This window comes from Cetorhinus maximus, chromosome 31 (assembly GCF_964194155.1).
Source record: "Cetorhinus maximus chromosome 31, sCetMax3.hap1.1, whole genome shotgun sequence".
In the NCBI taxonomy this organism is placed as follows: domain Eukaryota; kingdom Metazoa; phylum Chordata; class Chondrichthyes; order Lamniformes; family Cetorhinidae; genus Cetorhinus; species Cetorhinus maximus.
Window position 1 is genome coordinate 18,213,004 of NC_135909.1, and position 25,979 is coordinate 18,238,982.

Below are 25,979 nucleotides of genomic sequence, written 5' to 3' on the forward strand. Positions count from 1 at the left end.
GACATTGTCACTAGTACTGGGGAAAGAGGGAGCTATTCCATTCGGATCAGCTCCACTTTAATCAGGCTGGGACCAGTGTCCTGGTGAATTGTATAACTAGGGTTGTAGATAGGGCTTTAAACTAAATAGTGAGCGGGGAGGGTTCAGTTGCATGGAAATATAAAAGAGCAAAGTTTAAGGAGAGGGTAAGAGTGCAGGTTAGTGACGAGGCTGATTGTTCCAAAAAGTGAAAGGAAGGGACAGAGTGTGTGAACACCATATTGCACCAAAGAATCAAATAAGAGTAGGGAAAACTGACAACAGGGCAAACTTAAAGGTTTTGTATCTGAATGTGTGTAGCATTCGGAATAAAACTAATGAGTTAAAAGCGCAAATAGAGATAAATAGGTATGACTTGGTGGCGATTACTGAGATGTGGTTACAGGGAGAACAGGTTTGGGAGCTGAATATCCAAGGGTACTCAGTGTTTTGGAAGGATAGGCAGGAACGAAAAGGAGGTGGTGTAGCTTTGTTAGTAAAGGAAGAGATCAGTGCTATAGTGAGGAATGATGTAGGCACTGGAGAGCAAGACGTAGAGTCAGTCTGGGTAGAAATAAGAAATAGCAATGGAAAGAAGTCCCTGGTGGGAGTAATCAATAGGTCCCCAAACAGTAGTTCAGCAGTAAGGCACACAATAAACCATGAAATACTGGGAGCATGTAAAAAAGGCACGGCAATAATCATGGGTGATTTTAATATGCATATAGACTGGGCTAATCAAATTGGCAAGGGTAGCCTCAAGGGAGAGTTCATAGAGTGTATTAGAGATTGTTTCTTGAAGCAATATGTTGTGGAACGAACCAGGGAGCAGTCTACTCTCGATTTGGTTTTAGTAATGAGATTAATGTTCAGAATATAGGATGCACTCCAGTAGAGTGATCATAGCATGCTAGAATTTCAAGTTCAGTTTGAGAGCGAGAAACTTGAGTCCCACACTAGTGTTCTGGAGTTAAACAAAGGTAACTACATAGGCATGAGGGCAGATTTGACCCTAGTGGACTGGGCAGGAAGACTACAATGTAGGACAGTTGATGAAGAGTGGCAGATATTTAAGGAGATATTCAATTCCTCCGAAGTAAAATATATTCCAAAGAGGAAGAAAGATTGTAAGAGGGGGAAAAAGCATCCATGGTTAAGCAAGGAAGTTAAAAATAACGTAAAGGCAAAAACTAAGGCATACCAAATTGCAAAGGTCAGAGGCAGGCTGGAAGATTGGGAAACTTTTAAAGATCAACAAAGGATTACTAAAAAGATAATAAAAAGAACAATGGTAAATTATGAAAGAAAACTAGCGCAAAATGTAAAAACTGATAGCAAAAGTTTCTGCGAGTATATAAAATGAAAGAGATTAGCTAAAGTGAATCTTGATCCCTTGGAGGATGAGACTGGGGAGTTAATAGTGGGGAACGCAGAAATGGCAGAGACACTTAATCAATATTTTCCCTCAGTTTTCATGGTAGAGGACACTAGTACCACCCCAATAGTGATAGGTAGAGCAGAGGGTATAGAGAAGGAGGAACTTCAAACTATCACCATCACTGGAGAAAAAGTACTGAGCAAACTATTGGGACTAAAGAGTGACAAGTCCCCAGGACCTGATGGCCTACATCCCAGGGTCTTAAAGGAAGTGGCAGCAGAGATAATGGATGCATTGGTAATAATATTCCAAAATTCCCTGGATTCTGGAAAGGATCCAGTGAATTGGAAAAATGCTAATTTAATACCCTTATTCAAAAAGTGGGGGAGACAGAAAGTAGGAAACTATAGACCAGTTAGTTTAACGTCTGTCACTGGGAAATTGTTGGAATCTATTATTAAGGAAGTAGTAATGGGGTATTTGGAATCCATCAGAGTCAGCATGGTTTTCTGAAGATTAAATCATGTTTGACTAATTTGCTAGAGTTCATTGAAGATGTGACAAGCAAAATGGATAATGGGGATTGTGTAGATGTAGTATATCTGGACTTCCACAAGACAATGATAAGGAGCCACACAAAAGATTAATACACAAGATAAGATCACACGGAGTTAGGGTAATATAGTAGTTTGGATAGAGGATTGGCTAACCAACAGAAAGTAAGGAGTTGGGATATATGGGTCTTTTTCTGGATGGCAAGCTGTAACTAGTGGGGTGCCACAGGGTTCGGTCCTTGGGCCCCAACTATTTGCAATCTATATTAATGACTTGGATTCAGGAATAGAAGGTACTATAGCTAAATTTGCAGATGACACCAAAATAGGTGGGAAAGTAAGTTGTAATGAAGAAATAAGAAATTTACAAATGGATATGGACAGGTTAGGTGAATGGGCCAAAATTTGGCAGTTGGAGTTTAACGTGGATAAGTGTGAGGTTATCCACTTTGGTTGGAAAAATAAAAAGGTGACTTGTTATTTAAAGGGAGAGAAACTTCAGAATGCTTCAGTGCAGAGGGACCTGGGTGTCCTCGTGCATGAATCACTGAAAGCTAGTATACAGGTACAGCAGGTAATAAGGAAGGAGAATGGAATTTTGGCATTTATTGCTAAAGGAATCGAGTGTTAAAATAGGGAGGTGTTGTTGCAACTGTACAAGGCATTGGTGAGGCCGCACCTGGAGTGCTGTGCACAGTTTTGGTCCCCTTACTTGAGAAAGGATGTAGTTTCATTGGAGGCAGTTCAGAGGGGGTTCACTAGATTGATTCCAGAGATGCAGGGCTTGCCTTATGAGAAGAGATTGAGCAGTTTAGGCCTAAACTCACAAGAGTTTAGAAGGATGAGAGGAGATCTAATTGAGGTATATAAGATGCTAGAGGGGATAGAAAAAGTATATGTGGAGTGGATGTTTCCCCTTGTGGGGGATTCTAGAACGAGAGGCCATAATTTTAGGCTAAGGGGTGGTAGATTTAAATCAGGGATGAGGAGGAATTACTTTTCTCAAAGGGTCGTGAATCTGTGGAATTTACTACCTCAGAGTGCAGTGGATGCCGGGATGCTGAATAAGTTTAAGGAGGAGATAGACAGATTTTTAAATTAGTAACAGGTTGAAAGGTTATTGGGAGAGGGCAGGAAATTGGAGTTGAGGCTGAAATGAGATCAGCTATGATCGTATTGAATGGCGGGGCAGGCTTGAGGGGCTGAATTGCCTATTCCTGCTCCTAGTTCTTATGAATGGCTGGTGAGCTGTAGCCAGATTCTAGCTTCTATTGGACAGACCCTTCTCAATCCAATTCCCAACTAATCAGAGAGCCAGGTAGAAGAAACTGTAAGTTCTGACCGGCTTATATTTTCATATTTGAAAAGCCTGCCAATTTCAGATCATGTGGGGATAATTCTAGTTCCAGCAATTTCTGGTACTGAATGCAACTTTGGGGTTCATGCTGTACCTTCTAATTCTGTGACTTGTACATGAGAGAGGTTTGTTCTGTATCTGTCAATCTCCATTTTTCTTTTTGTGATGGTGGAATTCATTCTCTATCTGCTAATCTTGTACCATGTGAGAGTGTAGGATTCTCTCTGCATCTGTCACTTGCTGAACTGAATGTGTGTGAGAGATTTATTATGTGTCTGTCAGTCTCTGCTTCTATATGCAAGTGCTGATATCAATCTGTACTGCCCAGTCTCTGCTCTGCTCTGTGAGTGTGGTCACATTCACTGTTTGTCATTGTTCTATGTGACTGTGGGATTCATTCTGTGATCATCAGCCCCTGGGACTCAGCCAGTGTGAGAGTCAGTCTGCATCTCTCCATCTCTCATCCATTGTCAGGTTAATTCTGTAACTGACATTCATTGGAGCTGTGTTGTTATGGCCTTAATTCTGCATCTGTTAGTCTCTGGTTTGGAATGTGGATTTGGGACATATTCTGTATCTGACAGACTCTGGTACTGGATGTGACAATCAATTTAACTTTGTATCTGTCAGTCTTTATGCAAAATAATTTGTAATTGTGTATTTGTCTGCCTATGGTACTGTATGTGAGCATGCGATGAATTATGTACCTGTCAGTCATGGAACTGAATGTGATTTTGTGATCCATTCCATCTGTCAGTCCCCAGAATTACAAGTGAATGTGGAGTTCATTTGGAAGCTGCCAATATCTGGAAGTGAGTGTAAGTTTAAAGTCAGTTCTGCAGTCATCAGTCTTTGACTATATGTGTAATTTATTCATTCTGCAAGTATCAGTCTCTGGTCCTGTATCCAAGTGTTGATTTTTGTTTGTATCTGTCAGTTGTGGAACTGTGTATGAGTGCAGGATGAACTATATGAATGTCATTCTCTGATACTATATCAGTGGGATTCGATCTGCTTCAATATATCACTTGTGAACTATTAAAAACAAGTGCTTCCTTTCAGTTACCTGTGAAGTGCAATATTGTTGCATTCAATCTGTATGTGTCCATCTCTTGTCTTGCACGTGGATGTGTTATTTTTTCTGTATCAGTCGGTCCCAGATAATTTACATGAGAATGAGATTAACTCTAACCCTAATATATGTGACTGTGGCATTCAGTCTTTAGCTGTCCATATCTGGAAATAATTGTGTCAGTGAAGTTGATTTTACTTTTATCTTCATCTATTGCTGTCTGTGAATGAGATTTGTCTTATGCCTGTCAGTCGGTGGTACTTTAAATGACTGCTTTTGGTCAATGCCTTATTGTCTTTTTCTGTGTGTAATCCTGTGGATTTTTTTTTCTGCATTTCAGGGTTTGGTCCCCTGTGTAAAGTGGGATTAATGCAGTGTATGTCAGTTTTTGGTGAGTGTGGACATACTTCTGTGTTAGTCAGTCTCTCAAACAGAACGTGAGTGTGCATTAATTCAGTTTTCATCAGCATCTGGCAGACCCTGAGGGTGGTAATCATTCAATATCTGTCAGTTTCTGGTATTGTATGTGAATGTGCTGCTCATTCTGTGTCATTACCTTGTAAAGGGTGTGGGTGGGGGATTTATTTGTACCTGTCACTGTGCAATACCGAATGGGATTATGAGCTTCATTCTGTATTTTTCAATCTCTACTGCTCGATGTGAATGTGTTTATTTTTGGCCGTCAGTCTCAGGTACAATAAGAGACTCTGGAATTTATTATACCTTTGCCAGTCTCTGGTAGGGTATGTGACACTGGGCTACATTCTACATCTTTCAGTCAATGGCAATGGATATGAAAGTAGCTTTAATTCTGCATTTGTCAGTCCCTGGGTTGAATGTGGTATTTGGAATTTGTTGTTCTTATGTCTGTCTCTAGATTTTATGTGAGTGTGGGGTTCATTCTCGATCTGTGTCTCTGCCATCAAATGCAACTGTGCGGGTTTTCTGTATTGGTACTTCACCTGCATCTCAGGCATGATCTAAAGATACATTCAGTAGTTCTGTGCGAGTTGTGTAGTGGTATTTAATTTTTATCTCTGTGAGAACAAATTCGAGTGATACTATATGCATCAATCTCAAACCTGGTCCATTATTTAATTCCTGCAGTTTGAAAAAAACAGAATTCGTACTTTAATATTCTAGTCTAACACTTAGTGAAATTTTGGAACTGGTATTTAATGTGTAGCTCACTCTACATTCTGAGGTGCTTGGTAGCAATTCATCCTGCATATTACAATAGGGTAAATGTTGTCTGACGTAGTTAATAATTAGTATTTAATTTGTGGCCAAGATGACATTGTGTATTTAAATCGAATAGTGGCTGTGCTTTTGCCCTGGGATTGATGTATCTCGTCCTCAGGTGTACTGGTTTAATGTAAACAACTTCTCCCAGCAATGCTCTGTTTGACTCTTATATTGAAAGGGCGCCTCTCAATCTTGGGATCTATGTCGGTCTCTATCTGTTTCATTTTGGCCTAAAGACCTGGCAGTATCTCTGCGCTTTGTGAGTGATATTGTACTTACTGTGAGTTGGAACCATCAGGCTGCACATTTCCTTGTTTCGAAGAACCATCTGGTTCCTTCAATTCTTTCCGTGCACACAGAAAACATAACTCCTTTACCTGAAGAATAGGTGAAGTAGAAGATACAAAAGAGATCAATGTATTTTTAAAATAAGTGTTATTATAATGAACAATCAACAAAGCAAAGCTAGCAGCATATCAGTGTCTGACCCCACCACGGTACTGGAGCAATCTGTTTCTGCTTATCTGCTATTTTGAGCGGTTTTACAACAATTTTATGACGTCCAGAAAGAAACAACCCGTCCTGTGCACTGCTCCTTGAATTAGACTATCGGATGGAGGAGTGACTTTGGCAAGGGTCAGATTTGTAATTGCTGCTCCCTTTGAACTAACTGTACACCCGGAAACAAGCAGGTACTGTTTAAAATGTCTCTTTCACACTTCTCACCTGGTGCCTGAAATTGATCTTCTTTGTGTAACTGGAAACATTGTTACTGTGCGGCTATTTCCCCCGCCATTCTCTGTCCAATAACAAGGGACAGTGGGAGCCGGAACTAAGCCAGGAAGCTTCACTCGGGTTTGGGGAGAGAAAGCAGCAATGATCTTCAATGGCGAGTTCTTCTCACTCTGTCCAGACACTGCTCGAGAATGGCCTCTCCCTTCCCCCCGCTCACTCCATGTTCCGGGAGCAGCTCGTGTTCCAGGGAGCCCATTAAAAACAGCCGCCGCCTCCGCCTCAGCTGCCCGGACACTCAATGCCAATCTCTGAGCATATCTGCGGACGCGGCTCCAAACCGATGCGCTGCTTTAAGCAGATGCTGTTTGTTCACTTCCCTCTGGGGCGGTGATGTCTCCGATCGCTGCTGAATTAAACCCTATTCCGCTCACTGAGTGAATGACGCTCTCGGCCATTGTTGGGGGAGTTGTTGCGCATGCGCTGTTATCCTCATTGTGAACGAACGGGGACGTTAAAACAGCGCATGCGCAGATCTCCGCAGCGACAATTCAGCTGCTAAAATCAATGGGAATTGTCCCCATTTCACTCTCATCATAGAGAGAACAAAATCTCCGAACCTGTGTCGGCGCGGGGGGCAAGGGGCGTTGGGTGCGAGTGGACGTGTGGCGGGGGTACACTGGTGGGTAAAGGCCGCTTTACAGCATCAATTTTAACCCGAGATTTCCCCAAACAGCTTGTAAACTGCTGGAACCGTGTGTGTATGAGGATGGTGATGTTACTGAGGATGATTCCTGTTTTAGAATAGACTGTGTTTAGGTCGGAATATTACTGAGTGTTAATTATAACGAGAGCATATTTCAAAGCTCCGGGTTTGCGGAAACTCCTGACTGTGAAGCCCGGGTCTGTCCGGGTTTGTGTCTCGGTTCCATTGGTAATAAACGGGTTGAAATTGGCGGTTGCAGAAACTGGAGGAGGAGCTGAAAGATCAGGGGCTGTTCTCTCTCTGTCTGTCACTCCGGCTCTCTCCTCCCTCCCGCTCTCTGTTTAATCTTCACTCTGTCTCCTCCCCTCCCTGCTCTCAAACCGCGTTTTTCAGTCAGGTCCGGGCGAATCTTTAAAAGAGGAACGTGAAGCAGCTCGTGCTCATATTCTGCAGTGATCTGAGTGAAGAATCATCATGTCTGGCAGAGGGAAAGGAGGCAAAGGACTGGGTAAAGGCGGAGCAAAGCGGCACCGCAAAGTGCTTCGTGATAATATCCAGGGCATCACCAAACCAGCAATCCGCCGCCTGGCTCGCCGTGGCGGTGTCAAGCGGATCTCGGGTTTGATCTATGAGGAAACTCGCGGGGTACTGAAGGTTTTCCTGGAGAATGTGATCAGGGATGCGGTCACCTACACTGAACACGCCAAGCGCAAGACGGTCACTGCCATGGATGTGGTGTACGCTCTGAAACGCCAGGGCCGCACTCTCTATGGATTCGGCGGCTAAAAAACTCGACCCTTTCTACCAAACACACAACAAAGGCTCTTCTCAGAGCCACCCACCACCTCACAGAGAGAGCAGAGACCTGGGGACGGGAGCTGGGATGGGCTGTTATCGGGAATGTTAGTGTCTGAAACAGAAAGAGGAGTAAAACGGACTAGAAACGCTAACTCTTTTCTATCCACAGATGCTGTGAAACCGACGGAGGTTTCCAGCATTTTTTGTTTTTAATTCAGATTTCCAGCATGCGCAGTGTTTTTCTTTTATTTTAGTGCCTGGTTTGTTCCGCGGTTCGGGGGAATGTGCTAAGTAACTTGATTTAATCGTTGTTTATTAACCTGTATGGCACACTGACGCTGAGAAGCCTCTCCACTACTTAACGTTTTCGAAATGATTTATTCTCATTAACGCCAGCCGTTCAATGCCTCAGTGGAGTTGAGGCTACAATCAGATCATCCATGATCTCACTGAATAGGATCAGTCTCGAAGGGCTGAGTGGCCTCCTCCTGCTCCGAAAGCCAATGTTCGCACGTATGTTCGTGAAGTTACTGACAGGGTTTGGGAAACTGAACAGTTTCAGCTCAGCCACTCGGCGACCTGGAATTCCCGCAGTCTGAGCCGGACTCTAGCTTTGATTGGTCACCGTCATCTTAGTCTAATTCTTAACCAATCGCAGAGTCATGTGGATGAGGTCGAAAATTATTATTGGTTTACTTTCGAATTCGAAAAGCCCGCCAATTCCATTGTTGGAATATACAAGGTAACCTTAATTTTCTGGCAACAATTTTTAATCTCTCACTTTATGATGTGTTATATTGCACTCCCTGTCACAAAATCTTGGCGCTATTTTCGGAACGGTCAGAATTTGTCAATCTCCTTTCAGGAACCGGGATCTGTCAGGCCGGGAACAGCGGGAGAATCGAGTCGGCCCCTTTCCGCGCTCTTTATCGTCATGAACTGCCCAGAATGAGGGCAATGGGAAGGGGTCTGAAGCCCCCAGCACCGGTTCCATTTTATTACCCACTCCAGACCTCTAAGCGAGCGGCGATTTTAAGGGTTGGTTGTGCTGTAGGGAGCAATGGACAGTCCGTCAATTTTTGCCAGCGAAATCCAGCACCGACTTTACACAGTTCAAACAACAGACTGGTGTTTCTGTCCAAAAATGTGCAGGTTCACCAGGATGATGCCGGGTTTAAAAATTGTTGGAATAGGCTAAATGAACAGGAATTTCATTCGGGTTAGGAAATATTGAATTGCAGTGAAAATGGTATTTTTAATTTTTAAAAATAGAGGAACAATGTCTTCTGATGTCGAGACGGTAAACGGCTGGAAAAAAGGCGGGATTTTTGAAATGGGCGATTAAAAACAACACGACCAATGGGGACCTGGCAACTCAGCCAGGGAATAGTCCATTGGTTAGATTCTGGATAAAACTGCCTGGGCGTAAGGCTGCAGCTAATTACTGTTCGGGGCGGTTCCCCACATACTTTAAAAGAGCGGATTGTCGAGCAGGCTGTCTTATTAGTTATTGCATCTCAGACTGTAGCGAATATCTTCAGAAAATGGCCAGGACTAAGCAGACAGCGCGCAAATCGACCGGAGGGAAAGCTCCCCGCAAACAGTTGGCCACCAAAGCGGCCCGGAAGAGCGCTCCAGCCACCGGCGGAGTGAAGAAGCCTCATCGCTACAGACCCGGCACTGTGGCTCTGAGGGAGATCCGCCGCTACCAGAAATCCACCGAGTTGCTCATCCGCAAACTGCCCTTCCAGCGCCTGGTGCGAGAGATCGCTCAGGACTTCAAGACAGACCTGCGCTTCCAGAGCTCGGCCGTCATGGCCCTGCAGGAGGCCAGCGAGGCTTACCTGGTGGGGCTCTTTGAGGACACCAACCTGTGCGCCATCCACGCCAAGCGAGTCACCATCATGCCCAAAGACATCCAGCTGGCCCGCCGCATCCGCGGGGAACGCGCCTAAAACCCGGCTTCAGCACCAAGTACAACAACGGCTCTTTTAAGAGCCACTAAATCGACAAATGAAAGAGCTGCGATCTCCTGTTGAACACACCAGCACTTAGACATCGCGAAAATACAACTTACCTCCTTGCATCAGTTTATTTTTTCTTGTCTACAAACCTCTTGTAGGATTTATAATCACAGACGATGCAGTTGTAAATTGTAGCGCAAATGGTGTCTTAATTTCAGAAGAAAATTGGGACTGCGGTCACCTTAGTGCTCTAGGATACTTCCAATAAATTGCGGCGCTGATAATGTATTAAATACTGCGAGCAGACATCAATCCCGGGCAAAGGGTGAGCTGCGGGTTCCAAGTCAGTGCTCATGATGTTAATAAAGGCAACGCCCTGAGCAACAAACGTGTATCCCTCCGGTGCAGATTTATCATAGAATCAAAGAATTTGCACAGCACGGGAGGCCATTCGGCCCTTCCGTGTCTCTACAGCACTCCAAATGAGTGTTATGACCTAATGCTTTCCCCCCGCCCCATCCCTGCACATTACTTAAATATAAGCAATCAGCAAATACCCTCTTGACTGCCTCTATTGAACCTGCCTCCACTACTTCCAGGGAGTGCATTTCAATGCTGAACCACTCGGGTAGAAATTTAATTTCTCTTTTGATGGGAGTTGGTTTCCCTTGCGAACCATCAGAAACGCTTCACCATTACTGAAATTCGGCACGCAGCAAAAAGACAATAGGTCACCCTTTCACAGACTCTGTGGGTGGCTCTGAAAAGAGCCTTTGGGTTATTAGATTAAAGAATGTCCGTTTCACTTGGTCTTCGAGGCCGCAGCGGAGCTGGTTTTCTTGGGCAGTAGCACGGCCTGGATATTAGGCAGCACCCCGCCCTGAGCGATGGTCACCCCTCCCAGCAGCTTGTTGAGCTCCTCGTCGTTGCGGACGGCCAGCTGCAGGTGTCTGGGGATGATGCGGGTCTTCTTGTTGTCCCGGGCCGCGTTACCGGCCAGCTCGAGGATTTCAGCCGTCAGATACTCGAGCACAGCAGCTAAATAGACCGGGGCTCCAGCACCTACACGCTCAGCATAGTTGCCCTTTCTCAGGAGCCTGTGAACACGGCCCACCGGGAACTGCAGTCCAGCCCGGGAGGAACGAGATCTGGCCTTGGAGCGAGCTTTACCGCCGGTCTTTCCTCTTCCAGACATTTCAAATCTCACAAACACTTTCACAGAGAATGAGGAAATCCTCTCACATTCGCTTCTCTTATAGCATCGGGAGGAATGGTGCTGCGGGCATTGCTGATTGGTCACTTTGTGCTGCGTCACATAATGTTGTTCATATCACCAATCAGATATCTACTGAACTCACCAATCCGGAGACTCCATGGAATGAGGACGGAAAATCCGGCGCCAAATTTTGAAATTCCAACCGATCTTCTTTTTCAAATTTTAAAAGCCCGCCAAATTTGTAAAAAAAAAAGCCAAAAAAGAACGGCCGAACATAGAACTAATTGGATAACAACAAAATACTGCTGATGCTGGAAATCTGAAACAAAAACAAAAATACCTGGAAAATCTCATCTACGGAGAGGTAGAAAGTTGACGTTTCGAGTACTAATTGGAAATGGTTATTCAGTATTTAGTATTCGAATGTTACATTCACTTCATCTCTCTCTCTCTTTCCCTGGACTGCAGTTTTTTGTATATTTCAGTTTCTGATTTTCTGTCTGGGTTTATGTATATCTGAAAACAAGTCGAAAATAACGGTGCAAACTTACGGAATCTATTTTTTTATTCGACTTCGAAATTACCGCCGATATAAAACAAGAAATACATTTCATAGAGAAAATCCAGTTAATAGCGAACACGGTCTGACGACAAAGTTTTACAAATGTCCGTCCCTGATGGGACTATTTCACATTTTATCCTAAATTTCAGATTCGCTTTAAGAATCCGGCATCAATTCGAGATAATCTCGATCCGTCATGAAACTTTCTTCGCAGCCGGCTGAAAGTGCCATTTACATCGTTCTGCTGATAGACGGGAAATTGTAGATATTTGTGACAGCCAAAATTGAACATACTTGGAGTAAATTTGCCAGCGTTGAGACTGAAGGTTGCTACACAACCGGAGCTTATAGGAAATGAACTGATCGATTATTGAGGCCAAACTTGAACAGAACTGGAATCTGAAGCATTTGCGTTTTATTCGCACTCTCTCCAAAACCAGGTAAAGGGGTCGAATATTAACGCGTCTTAAAACAAAGCGCAGAGGGTGAGCGGCAAGTCATTAATTTATGGGGCATCATTAACGAGACCCAACAATTGAACGAGAGTTAAATCTACATTACCGAGAATCTCTGATTGAAACGTGATCAAAATAACAATTTCACAATTCGAAATGCTTCACAGCAAAAACATAAATAAGTAGTAAAGAAATCATATAGCTTTTTCAGAGAGATTGTGGGTGGCTCTTAAAAGAGCCGTTGTGTTTTGAATGTGTTTTTCAGTCAGTTCGGGGGTTTTACTTGGAGCTGGTGTACTTGGTCACCGCCTTTGTCCCTTCCGACACGGCGTGCTTGGCCAGTTCCCCGGGCAGCAGCAGGCGCACGGCGGTCTGGATCTCCCGGGAGCTGATGGTGCTGCGCTTGTTGTAATGGGCCAGGCGGGAAGCCTCACCCGCGATGCGCTCGAAAATATCGCTCACGAACGAGTTCATGATGCTCATGGCCTTGGAGGAGATGCCGGTGTCGGGGTGAACCTGCTTCATCACTTTGTAGATGTAGATGGCGTAACTCTCCTTCCTCGACTTTCGCCGCTTCTTGCCGCCCTTTGCTACCGGTTTCTTTAAGGCTTTCTTGTCGCCCTTCTTGGGAGCTGGTTTCTTCTCATCAACCATCGTCACTTTCAGACACAGAATAAAACAAACCCCTTCCGAGCGCCAATTAAATAGACAGTCTGACAGACCAATGCTAATGAGGAATGGGGAAACAATGATTCTGATTGGACATTTAAAAAAATACAACAGCCACTTAATTTGTACTTTTCTCTGATTGCAAATTTAAAGACATCAATCAAATTTCGACTTCTCCACCAATCATTAGCCCTTTTACTACAATCAGGAAATAAATTTTATCAGGATTCTCTCCAGTCCTAGTTTGTGAAGATACACCGGGAATTGTCGTCTGGTTGTCCGTGTGAGGGGCCCTTCTCCACAGAGGGACTGAACGGAAATGCGGGATTCCTCCTGGAACTCTTGTAACGTGTGCGAATTACTCACTGGGATATTGTGTGAGTATATGTGTGTGAGTGGTAGGGGGTTGAGGCGGTGGTATGCCGTGTGAGTGTAGAATTTATTCCGTACCTGTCTTTGGGAGTGTTTAAGACTCATTGTGCGTCTGTCAGTTCAGGATGAATGTGAGTGAGCGGGGGATGCATTCGCAATTTGGGAATATATGCTATTTTGGATGAACTCCGTATCTGTCACCTGCGGCTTAAATATGCGAGTGCAGGACTTATTCTGTACCTGTCAGTTTATTGAACTGCAAATGAGATTCACACCCTGTTTCTCAGTCTCTGACACTGTAGATCAGTGTAGCATTGATTGTATATCTTTCAGCCGGTGCTACTATCCGACTGTGCACTTCTCATTCACTCTCAGAGCCTGGGACTGTGTTTGAATGTGAGATTAGTGCTGGACATGCCAGCATCTGATTCGCAATGTGAGTGTGGAATTCAGTCTGTATCTGTCAGTTTCTCGGCCTTTTGGCTAAGATCAAGTGTTGCAGGGGCGACACCATGGTCCTGCCAAGGCAAGGTCGGGATGGAAGGGCTATAACCAATCGCAATCCAAACCCATACCGTGGGTTACCTATCACCTTCCGAGTCACGGTGAACCACAGCGAAGGAGGATCACCTTTCGATCGGGGCTTCTTCACCAGGAGGATCCTGTTGAAGGCGTGCGGCTTCCAAGCTCCGGAGATCTTCACCCTGCATGACTCCCGCAAATGTGGTTATTTTGACGTGACGTTCAAGCGGGTGGCAGACTGCGTCCGGCTCCTGAGGGTGTTCGAGGAGAAGAGAGACCTGCCGGAGATGAAGATCCTGACGGCGGAGCCGCACTTTTCTCTGCCGTTGCAACGGGAACGTGTGGTGATGGTGCATGTGTACAACCCCTTCGTCCCTGTCGCCGACGTGGTCACCCTCCTCACCAGGTACTTCGATAAGGTGGGGAGCGGCACCGAGATTCGAGACGACTTGGGGATCTGGACAGGCAAACGCCTGTTTAAGGTCACGCTAAAGACCGATGGTAAGGGAGCCATTTTCCACCCTCCTTCCAGTTTCGCTATCGGGGGAAACCGTGGCTACCTGGTCTATGCTGGGCAACCCAAGCATTGTCGCTCATGCGGCAAGGCTGGTCATGTGGCGGCCAACTGCAGCGCCTCCCTCTGCAAGATCTGCAACCAGGAAGGGCACCAGACAAAAGACTGCAAACAGGCCAAGTGCTGCAACCTGTGTGGCGAGGCAGGTCACCTCTACAGGACCTGCCCCAAACGCTGCCGTACTTACGCACAGGCAGCCAAAGCCGACCAGGGGGAAGCAGAAGAAATTTTTCGTGTCACTCCAACCACCAAGGCCCCCAGGGAGCTCAACGGGACAAAGGAGGACACAGAGAGAGAGAAGGTGGAGAAAGAGATTGAGGCAACAGAGAGCCAATCAGCAGCGCTACCCCCTGAACCTCCCAGTCCTCAGGACAGCGAATCAATGGAGGAGGAGGCAGCAGTGGAAAAGCAGCAGGGGGAGTGGCGGACGGTGAAGAAGAAGAAAAGTAAGAGGGAGCGAAGAAGAAGCAAAGGCGTTTCCCAGAGAAGCGGCAAGAGGCGTCTCCCATCCGACACGGATGACAAGGGCAGCAGCTCTTCGGATGATGAAGTGCCAGGGCGGCACCGACAGAAGAGGCGGCAAAGCTCCAGGGCGTTGGAGGACGAGACACCCGAGCTCCAGAAAATTGGAGACAACAAGGAGACCAGCGCACCCCAACTTTGCCTGCAACCTGAGGAGGCCAGTGCACCACAGCCCCTGGAATCTGGGAGCAGTGAGGCAATCATCGCACCCCAGCTCCAGGAAGCCGGGAACAGCAACACCCCAGAGGGGGTGAGTTTTGGAGAAGCTTCTCCAGCAAAGGTCATCTCAAAACCCACTCTCTACGTGAACCTCCAGATGCCACCGGAGCAGAACACGGCCAAGGAGATCTACCTCAGCCCATCCAAAGTGAAGGAATTTGAGCTCACTACGGGTATGAAGGAGCAGACTAAAGGTCTGGGACTCTCAGAGACAGTGGGTTTGGTAGGAGAATAAATGCTTTAAAATGGGTTTAAAGATTGTATCCATAAATGTGCGTAGCATTAAATCTACTAGGCGATGTGTTGCGACCTTGGACTACCTAGGCAAGGTCAAAGCTGACCTGTTGTTTCTGCAGGAGTGTGCGATACCGCACCTCAGCTCCTACAGGCAATGGTCACGATGGTGGTCCCACGGGCCATCGATCTGGTCGGGCGGAAACGACTCTCGTTCCTCCGGCCTGGGTATTCTGCTGCGGGGAGGCAACTTCACCGTCTCCGAGGTCAAGGAGGTGGTGGGCGGGCGACTCCTCGTAGCAGACGTAATGTACAAGAACGCTCCACTCCGGTTAATTAACGTGTATGGCCCGGCACAAGGGGCTGAGCGGCTGGAGGTTTTTCAGCAGCTCCCACTGCTGCTGGCGACCTCCAGGCCGGTCATTCTGGGCGGTGACTTCAACTGCATCATCGATGCGGCTGGACGATCCGGCAGGGCCGGCAGCAGATTGGACGCTACGTCCAGATCCCTGATGGAAACAGTTAAGGATGCCAAGCTGCACGACGTCTTCAGCAACCCTGCAGACGGAGCGCAGCGTAGATACACCTGGTCGCGGCCAGACGGGTCCATTCGTTCCAGGATAGACTTCCTGTTTGTGTCCCGTGCATTCACAGTCAGATCCACCGAGGTCAAGCCGGTGTTCTTCTCTGACCACTGCCTCCTACTGGCGGACTGCCACTTGGAGAAGGACCTGAGGGTGGGCAGGGGGGCATGGAAGCTAAATGTGCAACTGCTGACCCCAGAGAACATTGAGGAGCTCAAGAGGGATTACAAAGGTTGGAGAACCGTGAAACCCCTCTTTGAGTCCCTGACACACTGGTGGGAAGCGACCAAGGGAAGCATCAAGAGGTTTTTCATCCTCAAAGGCACCCAGAAAGCTAGAAAGGAACAGAGGGAAATGTGCCGACTCCAGAAAAAGATGCAGAATCTGCTCCGGCTGCAGTCGATGGGGGTCGATGTCAAGGAGGAGCTCCAAGAGGTGAAGGGCCAGCAAGCCTCGCACTTTGCCTCGGAGGCCTCCAAGATCATCTTCCGTTCCAGAGTCCGCTCCGTGGAGCAGGATGAGACGTGCTCACGTTTCTTCTTCCAAAAGGTACACAGAGAGCGCTCTGTGATCAGCAGCCTGAAGGAAGAAGACGGCTCAGTAAAGTCATCACGGTCCGACATTCTGAGGATCAGCAAATCCTTTTATGCCGGATTGTATGACGTGAAGCCCACGGACAGCACGGCCTCCCAGTCCTTCCTGTCCTCTATCACGGAGGTCTTAGACCACAGTACGCGGGAGAGCCTGGACAAACCGCTAACTCCTGATGAACTGACTAAGGCCCTCGAGTCCTTCGAGAAGAGTAAAACCCCCGGAAGCGACGGCTTGCCGGCGGAGTTGTATTGGGCTCTGTGGGACTTGATCGGCCCAGACCTGCTAGGGGTGTACGAGAGTATGCTCCTGGCCGGTAGTATGTCAGAATCCATGAGGAAAGGCATCATCACCCTCATCTACAAGCACAAGGGGGAAAGGGAGGAAATTAGAAATTGGCGACCCATTTCACTGTTGAATGTGGACTATAAGATTCTGTCCAAGGTCATCGCCAACCGGGTCAAATCCGCTCTGGAATTGGTGATTCACCCTGACCAGACCTGCTCTGTGCCAGGCAGGAAGATCTCTGACAGCCTGGTGCTGCTCAGGGATACGATTGCCTATGTACAGGACAGGGGTGTGGATACCTGCCTCATCAGCTTGGATCAGGAGAAGGCCTTTGACAGAATATCGCACACCTACATGGGGGATGTGCTCTCCAAAAGGGGGTTTGGGGAGGGAATTCGAAATTGGATCCAACTGCTCTACACTAACATCAGTAGCGCAGTCTCAATCAATGGGTGGGAAACAGATAGCTTTCCGATGAAATCTGGAGTCAGGCAGGGCTGTCCTCTCTCGCCTGTCCTTTTCGTGTGTTGCATAGAACCCTTTGCCGAGTCCATCAGGAAGGATCCGGGCGTAAGAGGAGTGACGATCCCAGGCAGTGGAGGCACTCAGGTAAAAGCCTCCCTGTACATGGACGACGTCGCCGTCTTCTGCTCGGATCCGCTGTCGGTGCGCAGACTGATGCACATCTGCGACCAGTTCGAACTGGCCTCGGGAGCCAAGGTAAATCGTGGGAAGAGCCAGGCCATGTTCTTTGGGAACTGGGCTGACCGATCCTTTGTCCCCTTCACTGTCAGGGCTGACGGCCTGAAGGTGCTGGGGATATGGTTCGGAGGGACCGGGGCATGCGTTAGAAACTGGAAGGAGCGAGTGGCTATGGTGAAGAGGAAACTGGGCACGTGGGAGCGACGCTCCCTCTCCATTGCGGGTAAGAACCTGGTCATCAGGTGTGAGGTACTCTCGCTGTTGTTGTACGTGGCGCAGGTCTGGCCCATTCCAGACTCCTGCGCGATGGCGATCACTCGAGCCATCTTCCGCTTTATCTGGAGGTCGAAAATGGATCGTGTCCGCAGGGACGCGATGTACAAGCCTCTAGATAAAGGGGGAAAAAACGTGCCCAACATCGCCCTCATACTGATGGCCACCTTTGTGTGTGGCTGCATCAAGCGGTGCGTAGACCCTCAGTACGCAAACACCAAGTGTCACTACGTGCTGAGGTTCTACCTGTCCCCGGTGTTGCGAAGGATGGGTCTGGCCACGCTGTCGCGGAACGCTCCAAGTAGTTGGACCGTGCCGTACCACCTGTCCCTGGTGGAAAAATTTATGCAGAAAAACACCTTTGACCACAAGTCCATCAGGCAGTGGTCAGCACGTAACGTCCTAGAGGCCCTGAGGGAAAAGGAGAGGGTGGACCCTGTGGGATGGTTCCCCGAGCAGACTGTCAAAGTCATTTGGCAGAATGCCTCATCGCCAGAACTTTCCAACAAGCACCAAGACGTAGCTTGGCTGGTGGTGAGAAAGGCCCTCCCCGTCAGATCCTTCCTACACGCCAGGAGGCTCACCCCCTCTGCACGTTGCCCTCGAGGTGGCTGTGGTGGGGAAGAGACCGTTGTTCACCTCCTTGTGGATTGTGCCTTTGCAAAGAAAGTCTGGAGAGAGATGCAGTGGTTGCTGTCGAGGTTCATCCCGAGCAGTTCGGTGACACAGGACTCTGTGCTCTACGGGCTGTTCCCAGGGACACACACCGAGACAAACATCGACTGCAGCTGGAGGATCATCAACTCGGTGAAAGACGCGCTTTGGTCTGCCCGAAACTTGTTGGTCTTCCAGCACAAAGAGTTGTCCCCGACCGATTGTTGCGGACTGGCACAATCCAAAGTCCAGGACTACGTGCTGAGGGACGCACTAAAGCTTGGGGCAGCTGCCGCAAAGGCGCAATGGGGAAGGGTCGCTGTCTAAGACCTTTCTACCACAGCGCACCGAGAGACTGGGAACTGTTTAGAGCCCCTCGGGCTGTACAGATCAAAATGAAAGGCTGTAAATGATTGTAATATTGTTTGTACTGATGCACCTGGTGATACATTTTGTAAAAGTTTAACCTGGATTGTACCCTTGTAATGTTGTTTTTGAAATGGTTTTGAATGTGATTGAAGATTTTTTATGAATAAAGTATATTTTTACAAAAAAAAAGAAGAGAAGAAAAAACCAGTTGCTAAGAAGGGCGCCAAGAAAGCGGTGAGTAAATCGGCAGGAAAGGGCGGCAAGAAGCGGCGAAAGTCGAGGAAGGAGAGTTACTCCATCTACATCTACAAAGTGATGAAGCAGGTTCACCCCGACACCGGCATCTCCTCCAAGGCCATGAGCATCATGAACTCGTTCGTGAGCGATATTTTCGAGCGCATCGCGGGTGAGGCTTCCCGCCTGGCCCATTACAACAAGCGCAGCACCATCAGCTCCCGGGAGATCCAGACCGCCGTGCGCCTGCTGCTGCCCGGGGAACTGGCCAAGCACGCCGTGTCGGAAGGGACAAAGGCGGTGACCAAGTACACCAGCTCCAAGTAAAACCCCACAATGTACTGAACAACACCCGAAACACAACGGCTCTTTTAAGAGCCACCCACAATCTCTGAAAAAGCTATACGATTGCTTCACTTTTAAATTTATGATTTTTACTGTGAAGAATTTTGAATTATCTAATTGTTATTTTCTTTTTGTTTCAATCACAGAGATTCTCGGCAATGTAGATTTAACCCTTGTTCAATTATTGAGTCAGGTTAATAATGCCTCATAAATTAATGACTTGCCGATCACCCTCGGTGCTTTGTTTTAAGATGCGTTAATATTCGACCCCTTTCCCTGGCTTTGGAGAGAGAGAATAGAAGCAAATGCGTCAGTCTCCAGTTCTGGTCAAGTTTGGTCTCAATAATCGATCAGTTCATTTCCTATCAGCCCCGGTTGTGCAGCAACCTTCAGTCTCAACGCTGGCAAAAATGTTCAGTTTTGTCTGTCATAAATATCTACAATGTACCGTCCGTTTGCAGAACGATGTAAATGGGACTTTCTGCGGCTGCTGACAGGGTTTCATAAAGGATCGAGATTGACCCCCGGATCACGGATTCTAAAAGCGATTTGGAACATGGGATAAAATGTGAAATAGTCCCATCAGGGACGCGTATTTTTAAAACTTCCAATTCGTACTATGTTCTAAGAAGTCCGTTCTTTTTCATTTCTTTTTAAAAATTTGGCGGGCTTTTAAAATTTGAAAAAAGATGGGTTGAAATATCAAAATTTGGCGCCGTTATTTTCCGCCCTCACTCCGTGGAGTCTCCGGATTGGTGAGTTCAGTAGATATCTGATTGGTGATATGAACAACATTATGTGACGCAACACAAATTGTCCATTCAGCAATGCCCGCAGCACCATTCCTCCCGAAGCTATAAGAGAAGCGAATGTGAGAGGATTTCCTCATTCTCTGTGAAAGTGTTAGTGATTTTGTGAAATGTCTGGAAGAGGAAAGACCGGCGGTAAAGTTCGCTCCAAGGCCAAGTCTCGCTCCTCCCGGGCTGGACTGCAGTTCCCGGTGGGCCGTGTTCACAGGCACCTGAGAAAGGGCAACTATGCTGAGCGTGTGGGTGCCGGAGCCCCGGTCTATCTGGCTGCTGTGCTCGAGTATCTGACGGCTGAAATCCTCGAGCTGGCTGGTAACGCGGCCCGGGACAACAAGAAGACCCGCATCATCCCTAGACACCTGCAGCTAGCCGTCCGCAACGACGAGGAGCTCAACAAGTTGCTGGGAGGGGTGACCATCGCTCAGGGCGGGGTGCTGCCTAATATCCAGGCCGTGCTGCTGCCCAAGAAAACCAGCGCCGCTGCGGGCTCCAAGACCAAGTGAAGCGGCCATTCTTTAATCTAATAACCCAAAGGCTCTTTTCAGAGCCACTCACAGGATCATTGAAAGGGCTGCTCACTGTCAGGAGATGGAATTATTGTAACGGTGGATTTATCTGTTTATGATTTGTTTACTTGTGTTTTCAGTTCCCTCTCTGCTTTGCGCTGTTTCTCTGCTCCCACATCTCCCGCTTTAATGAACTGAAGAATTGAAAGACCGAGTCAAAATCGACATTTCCATAAATATTTAATAGTCATAAATGTCGAGTTTGTCCCGGTACATTCATGAAAACTATGAAAAATGTCACGACTGGTGCATTAAATGCTTTGTTTTTACTCTCGGGTGATCTGAGCGCCGCTCCAGGAACAGAGTAAACTCGGAAACGGAGCGGACATTTTCGGGCTGATCTGTTTATTCCGCAGTTTTCCCAGAGTGCGGAATCAGTGAGAGTTGAGCACTCACAGGACCTGAGTCCATTTCTGCGGTTTCAGATCTGCACCCGCCCCCCTCCCCCCCGGTCTCCCTATTCTCCGGACACAAAGCTGCCTGTCCCAGGCGGTTTGGTGTCGGGGATTCTCTCCGCACTCCCTGTTGTAACATTCCCGGCCGCTTTTAATGGAGAGGATCAGAAATCAGCCGCATTTCTCAATCCCCGTGAAGTTTGTGTGAAGGAGTTGGTTGGTAATCTATAGGTTTTTGCTTTTCCACTGATTTGAGCTGATTTAAATTGCTGAACGGGGTCTTATTACCGCCGGTTACAGATAAGAGACTGACACATTCAAACTGGCGTTCAGTTATTTTGTATTTTTCCTGTACTGAAATTGGCGGGCATTTCGAATTTGAAAATGTAAGCCAATCCAAACTTCCAATTTCTTCTCCCTGGCTCTCCGATTGGTTAGGAATTTGATTGATAACAGGGTATCCAATTAGAGCTACAGCCTCTCAACCCGTTCATAATGATTATTAATAGACAGATTAAACTAAAGGAATCGGTGTCTTCAACCTCAGTTGCACTTGAGTTCAAAAATATACTCTATATTCTAAAATATACAGGCAAATAAATGAAGGAACCGGAATAAATGTGATGTTTCCACCAGCCAAGTTAGAATGAAGATTCCCGGCTGCTCCTCTCACACAGTACGTACTTTATAACTGACAGAGCACAGAGACACAGGCAGGTCATCAGTTCCAGAGTGATATTTTCAATCCATCAATCAAACAAAGCAGGAGAGACAGACGCTGTTTCCATGTCAACATTTAAATATCAGATAAAACGGACACAACGGTGTCAGTTTCAAGTTTACAGAATTAACCTGAATAATATACTCTGAGATTCATGTGAAGTACCAGTGCAATATTTGCACACATCACGGGTTTATAAATTGTAGTGTCAATTCCCATTGTCTGTCCTGACATATACAAATCCAAAACTCAAGTCAAGTACCTTATCAGAGCGAGATATTCTGAAAGCGAGTATAACCTGAGGTACAAACCATAATTCCAGTTTTATGAAACAAAAAGATACAATATCAAATCGATGAGTATGAACTGAGCTGTAACTTTCATACTAATCCTAAATGTTCAATGTCAGATTGAGAATACTGTGCCAGTTCCAGACCGATCTCCATTTTACATCAATATCAAAATTCTTACTCAGAATCAGACTGAGTGTCACAGATCAAATCGATCAGTATAACCTGAGTTACACCCGCATCCCAAGCGAGTAGCAGGTTGAAAGATACATTATCTTTCACAAATGTGTTCACAGTGACAGACATTTAACACTGGGCCATAACTTACTTGTTTACATTGCTTGTTTTATAGCTACCACATCAGTGGCCTGTAACTGAGCTGAAAATTTGCACCGAATGAATCAAAACGTAAACAATCCCAGAGACTGAATGTTATATAATGAATCCCATACTCAGTCACATATACTGAGTGACAGAGACTGACAGATAGACAATAATTCTCAACACACGTTCAGTGCCAGATGCTGAAAGGGGCAGCTGTTTTTTTTTTCTCCCTATATTAATTCATGGGATGTGGGCATCGCTAGCTAGGCCAGCATTTAATGGCCATTCCTAGTTTCCCTTGAGTAGGTGGTGGTGAGCTGCTTTCTTGAACCACTGCAGTCCATGTGGTGTAGGTACACCCACAGCGCTGTTAAGGGAACAAATTTCAGGATTTTGACCCAGCAACTGTGAATGAATGGTGGTATATTTCCAAGTCAGGATGGTGAGTGGCTTCGAGGGAAATTTCCAAGGTGGTGTTCCTATGTGACTGCTGCCCTTGTCCTTCTAAAAACTGGTGGTCGTGGGTTTGGACGGTGCTGTTTCAGGAGGAATGGTGAGTTTCTGAAGTGCATCTTGCAGACAGTACACACTGCTGCGACTGTGCATCGGTGGTGGAGGGAGTGAATGTTTTTGAATGGGTTGCCAATTAAGTAGGCTACTTTGTTTTGGATTATGTCTAGCTGCTTGCGTGTGTTTGGAGCTGCACTCATCCAGGCAAATGGAGAGTATTCCATCACAGTCTTGACATGTGCCTTACAGATGGTGGGTAGGCTTTGGAGAGCCAGGAGGTTTGTTACTTGCCGCAGGATTCCTAGCCTCTGACCTGTGCTTGTAGCCACTGTATCTATATGCCTAGTCCAGTTCAGCATCTGGTCAATGGTAACCACCAGGATGTTGATATTTGGGAGTTTAACCATGGCAATGCCATTGAATGTCAAAGAGCGATGATTAGTTTCTTTCTTATTGGAGATGGTCATTGCCTGGCTCTTCTGTGGTGTGAATGATAATTTCCACTTGTCAGGCCAAGTTTGGTTAATGTCCAGGTCTTGCTGTATTTTGACATGGACTGCTTCAGTACCTGAGGAGTTGTGAATGGTGCTGACCATTGTGCAATCATCAGCAAACATGCCCATTTCACGCAGTTGATGGACAAAAGTCATTGCTAAAGCAAATGAAGTTGATTGGGACTTGGATACTCCTCTGGATAACTCCTGCAGTGACATCCTGGGACTCAGATGATTGATCTCCAACGATCACAACCACCTTCCTTTGTGCTAGAAATGACTCCAGCCAGCGGAGAGCTTTCCCCCTGATTCCCATTGACTCCAGTATTGCTAAGGTTCCTTGATGCCACACGCTGTCAAATGCTGCCTTGATGTCAAGGGCAGTCCCTCTCGCCTCCCCTTTGGAGTTCAGCTCTTCTGTTCATGTTTGAACCAAGGCTGCAATGAGGTCAGGAGCTGAGTGGCCCCGGTGGAATCCAAATTGAGCGCCAGTGAGTAGGTTATTGCAACTTGTTGGCACTGTTGCTGGCCCCTTCTATCACCTTACTAATGGTCGAGAGTAGACTGATGGGGCAGTAATTGGCCAGGTTGGATCTGTCTTGCTTTTTTTATAGAGGACATGCCTGGGCAAATATCAACATCGCTGGGTAGATACTAGTGTAGTAGCAATACTGGAACAGCTTGACCAGGGGCGCAGCAAGTTCTGGATCACATGCCTACAGTGCTATTGCTGGAACATTGTCAGGGCCCAAAACCTTTGCAGTACCCAGTGCATTCAGCCGTTTCTTCGTATCATGTGGAATGAATCGAATGTACTGAAGATTGGCATCTGTGATGCTGAGGACCTCCGAACACGGCCGACATGGATCAGCCACTCAGCACATCTGCATGAAGGTTGTTGAGAATGCTTCAGCCTTATCTTTTGCACTGATGTGCTGGGCTCCTCAAACTTTGACGATGGGGCTATTTGTGAAGCCTCCATTCATGACTGAATGTGGCAGGACTGCACAGTTAGATCTGACCCGTTGGTTGTGGAATAGCACAACTAGGACTAGCACTTGCTGCTTATGTTGTTTGGCACGTAAGTAGTCTTGTACGTAGCTTCAGCAGGTTGACACCTCAGTTTTAGTTATGCCTGGTGCTGTTCCTAGAATGCCCTCCTGCTCTCTTCATTAAACCAGGTTTGATCCCCTGGCTTTATGGTAATGGTAGAGAGGAGAATATGCCGGGCCATGAGGTTTCAGATTGTGGCTAAGTACAATTCTGCAGCTGATGACCCACAGCACCTCATGGATGACAAGACTAGAGGTGTTAGATCTGTTTGAAATATATGCCATTAAGCACATTGGTAGTGCCACACAACACAATGGAGTGTATCTTCGATGTAAAGATGTGTCTTCATCTCCATAGGGACAGTACAGTGTTCACTCCTGCCGCTCCTGCCATGGATAGATACATCTGCCACAGGCAGGTTGTGGAGGATGAGTACAAAAATGATTTTCTCCTCACCATCTGCCGCAGACTCGGTCTGCGGTGGTGCTACAAGGATATTTTTGGTGATGGACCCACCCAGTTTGCATTCTGTGCCCTTGCCATCCTCAGTGCGTCCTCCAAGTGGTGTTCAACATGGAGGAGTATTGCTTCACGAGCTGAAGAGTGGAAGGTGGGCGTCAGTACATATTAATCTGCAGGGAGTTTCCTTGACCATGGTTGACCTGATGCCATGAGATTGGAATCGATTTTGAGGACTCCCAGGGCAACTTTTATATCTGCTGGTGATCTGCCCTTTCAGTGGTGGTGGTATCTGGGAGATTGTCAGGAATGTTCCCATGGGTATGACTATGTGAGGCGGTTGCTTGACTAGTGCCAAAACGTTAGTAAGGATTGACAGGGATTCCAGTTGATGCTAAGTGCTTTATTCGGTTTTATTCCTTTAATAGAACTGAGTGGTTTGCTGCCATTTTAAAATCAAGCACATAGTTGTTGATCTGTTTGAAATCTATCCCATTTAGCACAGTGGCAGTGCCACACAACACAATGGAGTTTAGGTGCCAGAGCAGGTTTCACCATTTCTCGTGGTAGGATTCTAAACACTGGAATATTATTCTGGATCAGCAGCAATACCACGCCACCACTGCTGATGACACGCCAATTCTACCACTGATAGATTTAGAGAGGTTCCAAGACTCACATACGCTAACAGGTGCTGACAGATACAAATGGAATACCACACACACAGACGTGACTGAAAAGCAATAAATGAATCCCACAATTCAATATCGTACTAGAGAATTATAGATACAGAAGTAATCCCACTGACAGATAGAGAATTAATCCCATACTCACAAAAAGCACGAGGAACTGAAAAACACATATGGTTCCCACACTGACATAGCATCACAGACATAGAATGCAATTGACTGAACTAGAGTGAATATCAATTCACACACAGTACGAGAGCTTTATATATATATCCTAGTGACAGATCCGAATGCCTGCCAAACTCATACACAGCTCCAGAGAATAACAGATGCAGACTGATTGCTGCACTCCCATGCAATACCAGAGATTTCAGATTCAGAATGATTTCCACATTCACATGCAATAGCACTGGCTGATAAAGAGTCAAACACACACTCAAACTAACATGGGGTGGTTAAA

General features: G+C 46.6%; 4 protein-coding genes across 4 annotated transcripts in view; 2 read left to right on the top strand and 2 right to left on the bottom strand.

Moving 5' to 3' along the window:
- Positions 1-25,979, bottom strand: part of LOC144670280 (histone H2B 1.1-like) — a 495,251-nt gene that overhangs the window by 374,178 nt on the left and 95,094 nt on the right. The gene's annotated exons all lie outside the window — the stretch shown is intronic.
- LOC144670308 (histone H2B-like) overlaps positions 1-25,979 on the top strand; it is a 518,579-nt gene that overhangs the window by 205,594 nt on the left and 287,006 nt on the right. The gene's annotated exons all lie outside the window — the stretch shown is intronic.
- Positions 11,697-12,742, bottom strand: LOC144670176 (histone H2B-like). Its single transcript, XM_078532650.1, has one exon. It carries the CDS (start codon positions 12,709-12,711, stop codon positions 12,337-12,339), a length of 375 nt encoding a protein of 124 aa, XP_078388776.1. The 5' UTR covers positions 12,712-12,742; the 3' UTR covers positions 11,697-12,336.
- On the top strand, positions 18,790-19,350 carry LOC144670278 (histone H2B 5-like). The gene has a single exon (XM_078532766.1). It carries the CDS (start codon positions 18,790-18,792, stop codon positions 19,189-19,191), a length of 402 nt encoding a protein of 133 aa, XP_078388892.1. The 3' UTR covers positions 19,192-19,350.

Excerpts from the sequence above, each read along its gene's own strand:
- LOC144670176 (XM_078532650.1), bottom strand. The coding sequence starts at position 12,711 with ATGGTTGATGAGAAGAAACCAGCTCCCAAGAAGGGCGACAAGAAAGCC.
- LOC144670278 (XM_078532766.1), top strand. The coding sequence starts at position 18,790 with ATGAATAAAGTATATTTTTACAAAAAAAAAGAAGAGAAGAAAAAACCA.